Source organism: Natator depressus, chromosome 28 (genome assembly GCF_965152275.1).
Source record: "Natator depressus isolate rNatDep1 chromosome 28, rNatDep2.hap1, whole genome shotgun sequence".
NCBI classification, from domain to species: Eukaryota; Metazoa; Chordata; order Testudines; family Cheloniidae; genus Natator; species Natator depressus.
In genome coordinates, this window is record NC_134261.1 from 162152 (window position 1) to 174800 (window position 12649).

At 59.2% G+C, this 12649-nt stretch overlaps 1 protein-coding gene across 1 annotated transcript in view; it reads right to left on the reverse strand.

The window, feature by feature from the left end:
* The window catches only part of STAG3 (STAG3 cohesin complex component), a 48317-nt gene that overhangs the window by 2999 nt on the left and 32669 nt on the right, over positions 1 to 12649 (reverse strand). The window contains exons 21-38 of the mRNA XM_074941184.1: positions 12416 to 12514; positions 12049 to 12128; positions 11782 to 11889; positions 11305 to 11404; positions 11110 to 11221; positions 10906 to 11012; positions 10578 to 10670; positions 10185 to 10274; positions 9555 to 9755; positions 3415 to 3485; positions 3074 to 3161; positions 2772 to 2852; positions 2565 to 2657; positions 2265 to 2433; positions 1981 to 2114; positions 1475 to 1576; positions 1127 to 1272; positions 799 to 927 (exon numbers count right to left, since the gene is read on the reverse strand). Coding sequence (XP_074797285.1) covers positions 799 to 927; positions 1127 to 1272; positions 1475 to 1576; positions 1981 to 2114; positions 2265 to 2433; positions 2565 to 2657; positions 2772 to 2852; positions 3074 to 3161; positions 3415 to 3485; positions 9555 to 9755; positions 10185 to 10274; positions 10578 to 10670; positions 10906 to 11012; positions 11110 to 11221; positions 11305 to 11404; positions 11782 to 11889; positions 12049 to 12128; positions 12416 to 12514 — 2003 coding nt within the window. The remainder of the gene's footprint in view (positions 1 to 798; positions 928 to 1126; positions 1273 to 1474; positions 1577 to 1980; positions 2115 to 2264; positions 2434 to 2564; positions 2658 to 2771; positions 2853 to 3073; positions 3162 to 3414; positions 3486 to 9554; positions 9756 to 10184; positions 10275 to 10577; positions 10671 to 10905; positions 11013 to 11109; positions 11222 to 11304; positions 11405 to 11781; positions 11890 to 12048; positions 12129 to 12415; positions 12515 to 12649) is intronic.

Genomic DNA, 12649 nt, shown 5'->3' on the forward strand with positions numbered 1-12649 from the left:
GGATTTATATAGAGGCAATATGATATTTTCTGTCTTATTATCTCTCCCTTTCTTCATGAGTCCCAACATTGTGTTTGCTTTTTTGACTGCCACTGCATGCTGAGTGGATGTTTGCAGAGAACTATCCCTAGTGACTCCAGGATCTCTTTCTTGAATGGTCACAGCTCATTTAGACTCCTTCATTTTATACATATAGTTGGGATTATGTTTTCCAATGGGCATCACTTTGCATTTATCAACACTGAATATCATCTGCCATTTTGTTGCCCAGACACCCAGTTTTGAGAGATCGCTTTGTAACTCTTCCCAGTCTGCCTGGGGCTTAACTATCCTGAGTAGTTTTGTATCGTCTGCAAATTTCGCCACCTCACTGTTTACCCCTTTTTCCAGATCATTTATGAATATGTTGAATAGGCCTGGGCCCAGTACAGACCCCTGAGGGACACCACTATTCACCGCTCTCCACTCTGAAAACTGACCATTTATACCTCCCCTGTGTTTCCTGTCTTTTACCCAGTTACTGATCGAGGAGGGGACCTTCCCTCTTATCCCGTAACAGCTGACTTTGCGTAAGAGCCTTTGGTGCAGGACCTTGTCAAAGGCTTTCTGAAAATCTAAGTACGCTATATCCACTGGATTCCCCTTGTCCACGTGGTTGTTGACCCCCTCAAAGGCAGGTTAACGCTTACAGCATGGGGGCCACTGCAATCACCCCCCCCCAAGCACTCCTGAAAGCCCAGTTGTACCCCCTCCCCAAGGAACTCCCACCCCCACCAGCCCACCACCCTGGGCACTCACAGCAGTTTCTTGTCCGGGCGCAGCAGGCGGGGGGAGAATTCGCTCAGCACCTCCAGGAAGGGCAAGTTGAGGGGCCCCAACTCTGAGCCTGAGGGTGCTGGCTCCTGGAAGGCAAACTTGATCCCAGCCCTGGGCAAGAGAGAGAAAGAGAGACGGGGAGCAGGATGGTGGGGAGACACACACCAAACCCTGCAAGTCCAAGTGCCAGCCATCCCACCCCCACGTGAAGTGCGGACCCCAGCATGCCGCTCCCCAATTCCTAGAGGCACCCGGATCCCAGCATGCCCCCACAGCTCTGCTCTGCTCCCCGCCCAGTCCCTCGTCTCACTTGTGCAGGGCGACCAGCGCCTGGCGATTGTGCAGCTGGTGCAGGCTGAAGAACAGGGAGAAGCGCCGTGCCAGGTCCCGGATCTCGAGGAAGGCCTTGCTGTAAACTGCGTCCGGGCCCTGCTGCAGCAGCAGCTCTGTCAGCAGCTGCACAGGGGGCCGAGAGTCAGACATGGGGCCACATGGCAGCCCGAGCCCCATCCCCCAGCCACCTCCCTACACAGACACACAGGGACGGGCCAACCCAAGGGCCTCCCCAGCCCCCCAACAGCATACACACGGATATGGATCAGTGACAGGGGCTCCCCTCTACCCCAGGCAGCACTGGGCACAACCCCCTCCCCTGTACCTGCTGCAGGCTGAGGAGAAGGGTGCGGGCCCACTCATCCCGGTCAATCTGCCGCGCCCGGCTCAGCGTCTCCTTGATGATGTCCCCATAATCCTTGTAGAACTGGAAGGGAGAGCAGGGTGGTGGGGGCCCCGACTGCCCAGCCCCGCCAGTGGCGAGTAGGGCTGCAGGCTTGTCACGGCTGCTGTGACTTTCCTTTGGGGCCAGGATTTTAAGAAAAACTCACCTGCAGTGGCGGCGCCTGCCCGCAGGGCTGGGTTCAGCTTCCCGCTCTGGGCGCTGCAACCTGGCACAAGGGGTCGGGCGCAGGCCAGGCCAAACCTCAGCAGTGCTGCGGCCCCGTGTGCCAGGTGGGTCACAACACCTGCAGCAGGGAGCCGGGCGCAGTCCCAGACATTTGAGAGTCTATCCCCCCGATCCGCACCCCAAGCTCTAGCTGCCCACCCCTTAGTATGGTAGGAGCACCCCCGCCCTGTGCCGTGGGGTCCCTCCCGTGTCTCCCGCACCTTGGCGTAGTGCTTGAAGACGTCGGAGGCAGCGCTCAGCTCCAGCACGTTGTAGAGGATGAGTTTGCAGAACCCGGCCAGCAGGTTGCGCTGTTGGTGTAGCCTCTCGATCTTCCCCTCACTGTCCTCTTCATCTGCAGAGGAGGGGTGGGGGGGGTGAGGCTTTTGCCAACAGATCCCTCTCCCCATTTCTCTGTTCCCCCCTCCCTACTCAGCCCCCTTTCCCCAGCCTGCCTGTCCACTCTCCCGCCACTGCCCCCCGACCCCATGGGGAGAGTACGCACCACAGCCCACGAGCTCGGCGTGGTTGAAGACGTGATCCATGAGGAATCCGGCCAGCTGGGACTGCAGGGCAACCTCGGGCCGGTACACCAGCAACTCCAGCGCCTCCCGCTCGCCTCGAGCCAGCTGCGGGCTGAACACCAGCAGCAGGTCACTCAGCAGCACAAAGGCCTGGACAGACAGAGGCAGAATGATCACCCCACAAACAGCACTGCTGGTGGGGGCTCCCAGACCCCCTCCCCCAGCACGCCCGAGCTGCAGCCTGTCCAGCCCTCGGCTCCCAGCCCTTGTCCACCTCTCACTTGCTCTTGGACACTGGAGTCCATGTCGGTCAGGCAGCTCTGGCAGAGGGAGCAGAAGGAGGCGACTTTGCGCTTCAGGGCCAGCAGCTCCTTCTGGGGTAAGAGCAGAGGAGGCTGTGAGGGGCAGGAACCCGCAGGCCCCAGAGGCAGGGCCAAGGCTGCTCCCCACGCTGCCCTTCTTGGCAGGGACCTCCCCATCGGCCTCACCTGCACAGGGACGGTGCCGGAGACATGAGCCAGATCCCAGAGGATGCTGAAGTGGAGACAGGTCATGGTGGGGATGACCACCTGCAATGGAAGCCCAGAGTGAGCATGTGGAGTAGCAGTCCCCCTCAGTCCCAAGCTGCCCCACTGCATCGCTGCTTCCTCTGCCTCCCCTCCCCTGGGTCCAGACAAGGACATCCTCTGCCCACAGTCCCCCACACTGCCCGACAGGGCAAGGCCCCACCTGGGTTCCCGGCTGTGAGGAGGTGGCCAGGCTCCTGGCTCCCCGAGAGGCCCCCCAGTACCTGTTTGGGGACCTCGCCTGTGTCCACAGCTCGCTGGAGGAGGAGGCTGCAGGGCTCATAGAGCTGCCATGGGGTCAGGTCGTGAGCACTGCAGAGAGAGAGAGAGAGAGAGAGTGCCTCGCTCACAGGAGTGTCCTAGCCCCCGACCCCCTCCCACTGCAGGGCAAGGACGAAGGGACCCATGTGAACAGGGAGCAGGGGAGGCTCCTCCCCACTCTGTGCTCCCTGGGCAGGCAGGGACACCCTCCAGGAGATGGGACGGGAAGGGCAGAGCTGTGTGACCAGGCCCCGCTGTCCGGACGGAGCTTGGGGGGGACGGGGGGACACAGTCTGGTACTCACTTGTGGAGGATGGAAATGCGCTTCAGAGTGGCAGCCATGCTGTAAACCTCGTCTTCGTCCAGGTACGAGGCCTGAGGGGGGACCGAGACATCTCAGCAGGGCAGGCCCCTAGGTACCAGTCTTACAGCACCCCTTGGAGCCAGCACAGCACCCCCAGCACTGTCCCTGAGCGCCTGGCACCCCCCCGCTCCCAGTTACGCACTATGTACACTCCACTCCCTGAGCACCTGGTGCCCCCACTGCCCCCAGTCACACGCCCCATACACCCCAATCCCTGAGTGCCTGGTACCCCCTCCCACGCCCCCAGTAACACGCCCCACTCCCTGACGGCCTGGCACCCCCGGCTCCCAGTTACACACTACATACACCATACTCCCTGAGAACCTGGTGCCCCCAAACCCCAGTAACATGCTATATACACCCCACTCCCTGAATGCCTGGCCCCCCTAACCCCCAGAGCCTGCAGTAACACGCCCCATACACCCCACTCCCTGCGCGAACGCCCCAGTGCCTGCAGTAACATGCCCCATATACCCCACTCCCTGAACGCCCGGCTGTAACAAAGTGGGAATATTTTGTAATGTTTTTGTAGTCCTGTTTGGACCTGTTTCCCCATATGCGGCAGTGCTACCCCGTGGGTGGTAAAGGAGTGTTTGTTCTCAGAGACAGAAGGGTGGGTGTCCATATCTCCCTGGGCCTTAGTCTCCATGTCAATGGAGCATCTGAGAACACAATGGCAGATCACAGAATCATAGAATAGCAGGGTTGGAAGGGACCTCAGGAGGTATCTAGTCCAACCCCCTGCTCAAAGCAGGACCAATCCCCAATTAAATCAGATCCAATCGCCAGGACCTAGCAAGCCAGGATCCAGAGGGAGATGGACTTCCCCTCTCAGCAGGCAGGCTAAAAACGGTTAATTACCTTCTCGTAATTGTTGTTCTTCAAGATGTGTTGCTCATATCCATTCCAATTAGGTGTGTGTCTGCTGTGTGCAGTTGTTGGAAAGTTTTTCCTCCAGCAGCACCTGTCAGGTGCTCAGGGGGTTCTCACAGCAGAGCAGGGTCAGGCTGGCTCCCAGAGTCAAGGATTGGAGTGGCCTAGCAGATCACCAGTCCAGATACCACCAGCAGGGAACGTCACACCATCTCTGTGGACCTTGAGCAGGACCTTGTGCATGAGAGTGCTCGGGGGAAAGGCGCAGAGCAGGCGGCCTCCCCAGGGTAGCAGGAACGTGGCCGCGATTGAGCCCAGGCTGCTTTTCTGGAAGGAGCAAAACGCTGGGTACTTCCTGTTGCTCCAAGCGGTGAACAGGTCGACCTGGGGAGACCCCACCTCTGGAAAATGGAGTGAACGATGTCTGGCTGGCTGGAACACGTGTGGTTGTGGAAGGACCTGCTGAGGCAGTCCACCAGTATATTCTGGACTCCTGGCAGATATGATGCTTCCAGGTGGAGAGGGCTATACAGAATTCCCAGAGCCTGAGGGCCTCCTGGCAGAGGGGTGGGGACCGGGTTCCACCCTGCTTGTTGATGTAAAACATTGCAGCGGTGTCCGTCATGACCGCCACGTATTGGCCTTGCAGTTGAGACTGAAAAGCCTGGCATGCGAGTCGCACCGCTCTCAGCTCCTTGATATTGACATGGAGAGAGAGCTCGTCCTGTGCCCAGAGGCCCTGCGTTTGGAGATCTCCCAGATGTGCGCCCCACCCTAGAGCTGATGTGTCCGCAACTAGAGACAAGGAGAGTTGAGGGCTGCTGAAGGGGACTCTCTCGCAGACTATCTGAGCACTGAGCCACCACTGGAGTGACTCATACCTTCTGTGGCACCATGACCCCTAAATTCAGGCTGCTGCACCCCGGGGCGTATGTCAAGGTGAGCCACGTCTGTTGAGGCCTGAGCCTCAGCCTGGCATGCCGGACCACGTACATGCAGGTGGCCTTCTGATCGAGGCAATTCCTTGCTGTAGTGGTTGGGTACTCTCTCACACATCAAATGATGTATGACATTGCTTGGAATCGGGACTCTGGCAAACGTGCTCTTGCCTGGACCGAGTCCAACACTGCCCCAATAAATTCTATTCTCTGGGTCGGTGACAAGGTTGACTTGTTCACACCGAAGAGGAGACAGTCTCTCAAACGTGGATGTGACCAGACTGATCTGCAACTCCACCTGCTCTCTGGTGTGCCCCCTGAGTAGCCAGTTGTCAAGGTAGGGGTATACCTACACCTGCCTCCTTCGGAGGAAAGCTGCTACCACCGACATGCACTTTGTTACCGCAAATTCACGAGAAACCAACTCAGGGTTACACTTATATTGGTTTTATTAAATGCCGCTATTGGATCAAACAGAAAAGGGATGGAGCTTATTCATGCATGCATACATTCAACGCATTCATACCCTCATGCACCCCCACATTCATGCAGGTGGAGAGTTCCGGGAGACAGCTGAGGAAGCCGAGAAGCCAAAGCATAGCAGATCTGGCGTGTCCGCTTGCGGTCATGGATCCGGGCCGGCAAGCAGGCCAAGAAGAAGAGACAGTTGTGAGCGTGCGGTCTTCCTTTTATTGGAACTGGATGGCTTCTGTCACGTACACTGAGTTTTCCTTCTGTGTCCATCACAGCATTCCCAGACATTCTTTTCATGCATAGCAGGTTATTATTTTCTTTACAGCACCCTTTGATTGCCTTCTCAGGGCAGATTACATCAGACACACCTGTCTCCTGGCTCTTTTCCCTTGCAATTCCTCTCCACCCAGTCCCAATATAAACTCCCTTGTTCACACTCCCTTCTCTCCCACACACACTCCCTTGTTCACACTCTCCCTGATCGTGTGATGGAATGTTGCAAAGCTTGCAGGTCATACAAGCTTACAAAAGCTTGCAAAAATTACAAGATTTAATAGGCTATGCTAACAATGACTACATGTTACAAAATTTGCAAAAGGTTACAGAACTTAATGATCATACTAGCAATGACTGAAAGACTACAAATCTTACAATCGCATTCTACTGGATTGCGCGGAGGCTTTACACAACACGCTTGGTGAACACTCATAGAGCTGTCGACAAGCCGAAGGGAAGGACCGTGAACTGATGTTTTTGGTCGATCACGCACCTTAAAAAGCGTCTGTGAGCAGGGCAAATCACTATGTGAAAGTATGCATCTTTCATGTCAAGAGCGGCGAACCAGTCTCCCGGATCCCAGGAAGGGATGATTGTATTGAGAAAGACTGTGCAGAACTTCAACTTTACCAGGAACTTCTTGAGTCCTCGCAGGTCTAGAAGGAGCCTGAGACCCCCCCGCCCTCTTTGGCTTGGGGATTAGGAAATAACGGGAGTAGAATCCCTTGCCCCTTAACTGCTGAGGAACCTCCTCCATCGCTCCTATGGCGAGGAGCGCCTGCACCTCCTGGATAAGGAGTTGCTCATGAGAAGGGTCCCTGAAGAGGGACGGGAAGAGGGTAGGAGCAGAATTGTAGAAAATATCCCACTCCCACCATGTGAAGAACCCAGTGGTCCGATGTTATTTGGGACCATGCATGGTAGAAGTGGGATAGACAGTTCAAAAAACACAGGGAAGGATCCGGCGTTGAGACAGGTGCTCCATCCTTGGGCGGACCTTCAAAATGTTTGTTTTGAGCCTGACGAAGGCTTAGTCAGGCCCTGGCCCTGCCCGGATGGGGAATGGGAAGGCTTACGCCTGCTGTTCCTACCCCTGCGCCTGTAAAAATCCTGCCTCGGCTGAGGAGGATACGGGCACTGTTGCGGCATTTGCGACTTAAAGGGCTTTCGTTGGGTTGCTGGGGTATGCATACCCAAAGATTTCATTGTTGCCCTGGAGTCTATGCAGCCTGGAGTCAGTGAGTTCAGCAAACAGACCCACCCCATCAAAGGGTAGGTCTTGCATAGTTTGCAAACCTCGGGTGGGAGCCCCAAGGCTGCAGCCATGAGCTACGCCACACAGTTATCCCTGAGGACAAGGTGCGTGCTGCCGAGTCTGCAGTGTCCAGTGAGGCATGTAAAGAGGTCCATGGCACTGCCTTGCCCTCCTTGACAATTGCCCCAAACTCCTCCCTAGATTCTGCTGGTACCAGATCCCTAAACTTCAGCATTGAGTTCCAGGAGTTAAAACTGTATCTGCTCAGGATCGCCTGTTGGTTGGCAATCCTGAGTTGCAAGCCCCCGCCCATGGAGTAAACTGCATCTGAATAAATCCAGGCACTTGGCATCCTTAGATTTAGGTGCTGGGGCTTCCTGACCCTGCCTCTCCCTCTCATTTACTGCAGATACTACCAACGAGCAAGGCTGTGGGTGTGTGAACAAGTAGTCGAACCCCTTGGAGGGCACAAAGTACTTCCTCTTCACATCCTTAGCGGTGTGAGGGATGGAGGCTGGGGTCTGCCAAATGGTCTTTGCATTGGCCTGGATAGTTTTGATGAGGGGGTAGAGTGACCCTAGATAGTCCTTCTGGTGCCGCGATGTCCACCATAGGGTCCTCTCACACTACCACCTCCTCAGCTGCAGGTTCATATTCTGTGCCCCCCTGCACAGGAGTTCCTGGTGGGCATGGCTATCTATAGGGGGCGGCCCTGAGACGGAGGTGCCCGCCACCGCCTCGTCTGGGGAGGATGAGGAGGACACTAGTGGGGAAACTGGGTCCTTCTGACCCTCTTGGTCCTTGCGGACCTCCTGCCCCGCCTCTAGCTCCGTGCCAGCCACTCCAGGGTCTGGCTCAGGAACTGGGGTGGGTTCCGGAGGAGGTGGTGCGCCCGCTGGCTCCTCTGCACCCCTAGGGGTAGGGTGACTGGCCGCTGCCTCTGGCACCCTAGGCTCAGACGCCACTGAGCATGAGGCCTTGGACTGGGCACCCTGGGCTGGTGGTATGCCCATGGGGTCCAAAATGCTCACTGCTCTGGCCCATGCTACTGTGCAGGCCATTGCCCTGCACCAATGTCAGGTCTGTCCCGTGCCAACTTCTGCTGGGGCTGCTGCGAATATTTGGACCCCGTCTCCAAGTCCGAAAACGGGGACCGGGACCACAATGGCTGTGGTGGTGCCAAACGCAGCTGAGCCAGGGAGCAGTGCCGCAAGGCTGGGGAGTGGTGCCATGAGTGGGGTCTGCGCAGAGAGTCGGATACAAATGGTGCCGAGACCGGGACCTACTGCACAAAGGTAATCTGCGCGTGAGCGGGAGCGCTGACGGGACCTGGATCGGTGCTGCGAGTCAGACCTGCACCGCAAGTGCAACTGGTGCCATGAGACTGATCAGTGCCGGGACTCCGAGTGGTACCTCCCCTCTGCAGGCTGAGTCGAAGGGCCGATCATCACCGGCTTTCCCCGGGACTGCGCTGCCCATGGTGGAATCGAAGGCTTAATGCGAAGGGCCAGGGACAGGGGAAAAACTTTCCGATGACCGTGCATGCGGCGCGCGCACACCTAATTGGAATCGATATGAGCAATCACTCCAAGAAGAGCCGCATTTCCCCAGCTGGAGAACAAAGGACTGGAGGCATATGAGGTGGGGGGACAAGTGTTGGCTGCTGGAAGGCGTTTGGGCTCTCACCTGCAGTCTGACCCAGGAGGTCGGATAGACGGACAGACGGGGTTCCCCACAGAGTGGCTGGGCTCTGGACTACCCACAATGGACGATGCTTTAACAATTTCTCTAGACTCCCCGAAGCTTCCTGTGCTCTGCGCCACTTAACGAATAAACCCGGCTGTTCTGACAGTGCTGTGAGAGTGTCACTGCAAGCACCAGGCAAGGGGTGCGAATCCCTGTAGAGCGGGCAAGTCTCCCTGGGACTTGTTAAACGGAGCTCACGGGGGGGGGGGGGGGGGGCGGGGAACAGGGGGTCTGCAGGCCCAGAAGTCCAGCCTCAGGAGGCGGTGAAGGCACATAGCTTCCCCTGGAGGAAGAGGGAGACCTTTGGGGGTCTGGCCCACTGAAGGATCCCTCCTAGAGACCATTCTGCAGCTGTGAATCCATGACACTGGTGGCCCCCCACCCTCACAGAGAGATGCCCTCTCCACTCCCCTGCCTGGCTGCCATTCCAGACCCTAGCAGTCCCCCCACTCCCTGCAGTGACATCCCCTTCCCACAGGGTCCCAACCCTAGCCCCCGGCTGCAGCCCCGGGAGGTACCTGGAGGAGCTCAGCCAGCTCATGCTGGAACTTGTCAGTCAGCGTGTCCACAAGGCGGCTGCGGGCCAAGTCCACGCGGCTGTAGAAGGTGAACTCTGGGTTGCAGAGCACGTACAGCGCCTGGGAGGCAGCCTCCAGCACCTCCTGGCAAGTGTGCTTCTCCACCACCTCCCGCAGCTGGGCCAGCAGCTGCTCTAGGTACTGTGGGGAGAGAGGGTATGGTGGGGCTGGGCAGAGGGGAGAGAGCTCCTGGGAAGGTGGTGGAGGGAAAAAGGCAGACTCTGGAGAAGGAAAAGGGGGATCCCCAGCTCCTGCAGAGGGAGGAGAAGGGCTCACAGGCTGTGACTCACTGTACCCCTGTCCAAGGGGACCCCCAGCACTAGTTGCCTCACTTGGATGGGAAACAGCACAGTGCAACTCAGCCAGCACCTCAAAGGAAGCAGCTAATGGGGTCCCCTCCTCCCCACCCCAGATGCTCCTGTTCCCATGGCACTGCAGGCCCCAGAGCACCTGGGTCTCCCCTGCTCCGGGACTGGCAGCTCTGGAGCCAGGACTCCTGGGTTCTCTCCCTGGCTCTGGGAAGGACGTGGGGGGCTGGGAGCCAGGATTGCTAAGACCCACCCTCAGTACCTTCTCCAGCCGCCCACTGCTGTAGAGGCTGAGGTTGAAGCAGCGCGGCGCTGCCAGCAGGAGCGCCACCTTCTCCGCATCAGCTGAGAACTGCGGGAGCAGAGCAGGTGTCACTCAAGCAGGGAGGCAGCAGGATGGGGCAGACACCCCCCCTTGTACCCCCCACTACGTATGACCTAGCTGGGAATGGCCTCACAGCAAGATCATCCAGATTATGGCACGTGAGGCCCTGGGGTGCCCGGGGAAGGGCAAAGACCAGACCCAGGGTTCCTGCTTCATCATGGCCCCCTCCCTCCCCAGCTGCAGGTGAAGAGCAGAGGCAGGAAGGGGCATTTTACTTCCCCCGCGACCCACCTCTGGGAGGTCGCCCCCCTGCACCTCCCCTCCATTTACCTTGGCCAGCAGCTGGGGCAGCAGCGGGATGAGGTACTGAGTGAGTTTCTCCCTGTCGTCCTCCAGGGCCTTCCGCTCCCGCGCTGAGAGCACCTGGCGCAGGGGATGGTGCTGTGAGAGCTGGCTCCCCTGCCCGGTGGCTGCAGACGGTGCAGCGTGCACACCTCCGGCCAGCGGCACAGGGACCCCACTTGCCTACCCCCTTGGGGGAGTGCGAAGGGTGAGTGTTGAAGTCTCCGGGCCCATGGGGACATGTCACCCAGAGCCGCCGAACCCCCCGGGGGAGCTGATGGACAGCGCTCCCCTCCCTTCTCTAGGGTACTTTTACCTTCTTGCCAGGGCCCCTGCCGACGGGCGACTTCCCCTCCGTGGCCTGACGCATGCTGGACACCAGGATCTCGATCAGGGCGTTTTCCTGCTGGTCGCCCCAGCCTGCTGGGGGGAGAGGGAATAGGACCAGGACCAGCCCCAAAGGCTGCCAGGCAGCTGTGACTCTCACCCCATGCATCACTGCCTCCCCTCCCTCACTCACCCTCCTCCGGGGACTCCTCCAGCAGCAGGTGGGTCAGCCCATCCCAGTCCTTCAGCAGGGGGGCAGCACAGTCCCACAAGCTGTCCACCAGGTACGCCGCATGCTCGTGGAGCTGGGGCAGAAGAGGGGAGACTTGGTGAAACTAGCCCCCACACAGACCCCTCACGCTCCTCCCGACCCCACTGCGCCCCTCACCTCGCTCTCGATGAAGAAAGCCAGCAGCAGTCTAAAGAAGTCCCTGCTCCCCTCACGGCGCCCCTTCTCCTTCATGGCTTCCCAATCCAGGTCAAACTGCCTGCAAACCACACACACATTAGACAGGGGAGAGCCAGGATGCCTGGGTTCTCTCCCCGACTCCGTGAGGGGAGTGGGGGCTGGTGGGTTAGAACAGTCGGGGCTGGGAGCCAGGATGCCTGGGTTCTCTCCCCAGCTCAGGGAGGAGAGTGGGGGCTGGTGGGTTGGAGCAGAGGAGAGGGAATGTTGTATCTCAGCCACCTGTGAAAAGCACAGGCTGAGATTGCAGGTTAAGGCCTGAAGGGAGGAGGGAGGTGAAACCCTTCTGTGTGGAGTGGCTGTTGGGGGAGCCCTATACCCCAGGGGGAGGAAGGTGTATATTTGTTGGCAGCCCCACGCCCCCTGCTGGCGGTGCTGTGACCGCGCTCGCTCACTCACTTCCTGTAAAGAAACTCCCCGGCCGCAGCAGCCAGCGCCCGGTTGGAAGCATACACCACGGGGTAAACGGCCTCGCAGTCCTCATCTGTCAGCATCCCCTCCATGTTCCTGCCCACAGAGTGGGAGAGGTTCAGCCTGAGTAGGGAGAGGGGTCTCCAGCTGCCCCACACCATGGGGCTCACTACGTGCCCCTCCCAGCTTCCTGAAATGCCCTGCATGTGCCTGGCCTCCCCCGTGTCCCTACTTGGCTCCTAGCGCCGTACTCACTGCAGGATCAGGGTCAGCAGCTTGACGGCCTCCACACCCACTTCGGGCTCTTTGTCCAGGACCATGGACACCATGCGACCCTGAGAGCCACAGAACGGAGAGTCAATCACGGGAGGGGGCGTCACAGGACGGGTAAGTGGGCAACAGCGCCCCACAGGAGGGAGGCCTCCCAGGGTGGGCTGCAGGGGGACAGGCGGGCGGCAGGGCAGGCTCCCCAGGAGGGGGGCATCCCAGGGGCAGGCGGGCGGCAGGGCGGGGCTCCCCGGGGAGGGGGTGGGGGGTCCCAGCAGCAGAGCGGGTGGCAGGGTGGGCTCCCCAGGAGTGGGGGCATCCCAGGGACAGGCGGGCGGCAGGGTGGGGCACTCACCTTGAAGCGGCTGGTGAAGAGCTCCATGCGGGCAGCCATCTCCCGGCTGCGGTACAGCCCCTGCAGGGCCTTCAGGCACTTGAGCCGCACCTCCCGCTGCTGTGGGGATGGAGAAGCTGAGAGCCAGGCCAGCACCAGTCTCCGTCCCTTCCCTGTCTCACAGGTCAGAGCCCCGCCTCTGGATCTCCCTGCTCCCCTCCAACGCCCCAGCCCTCGCCGAGCCCCTGCTCCCCA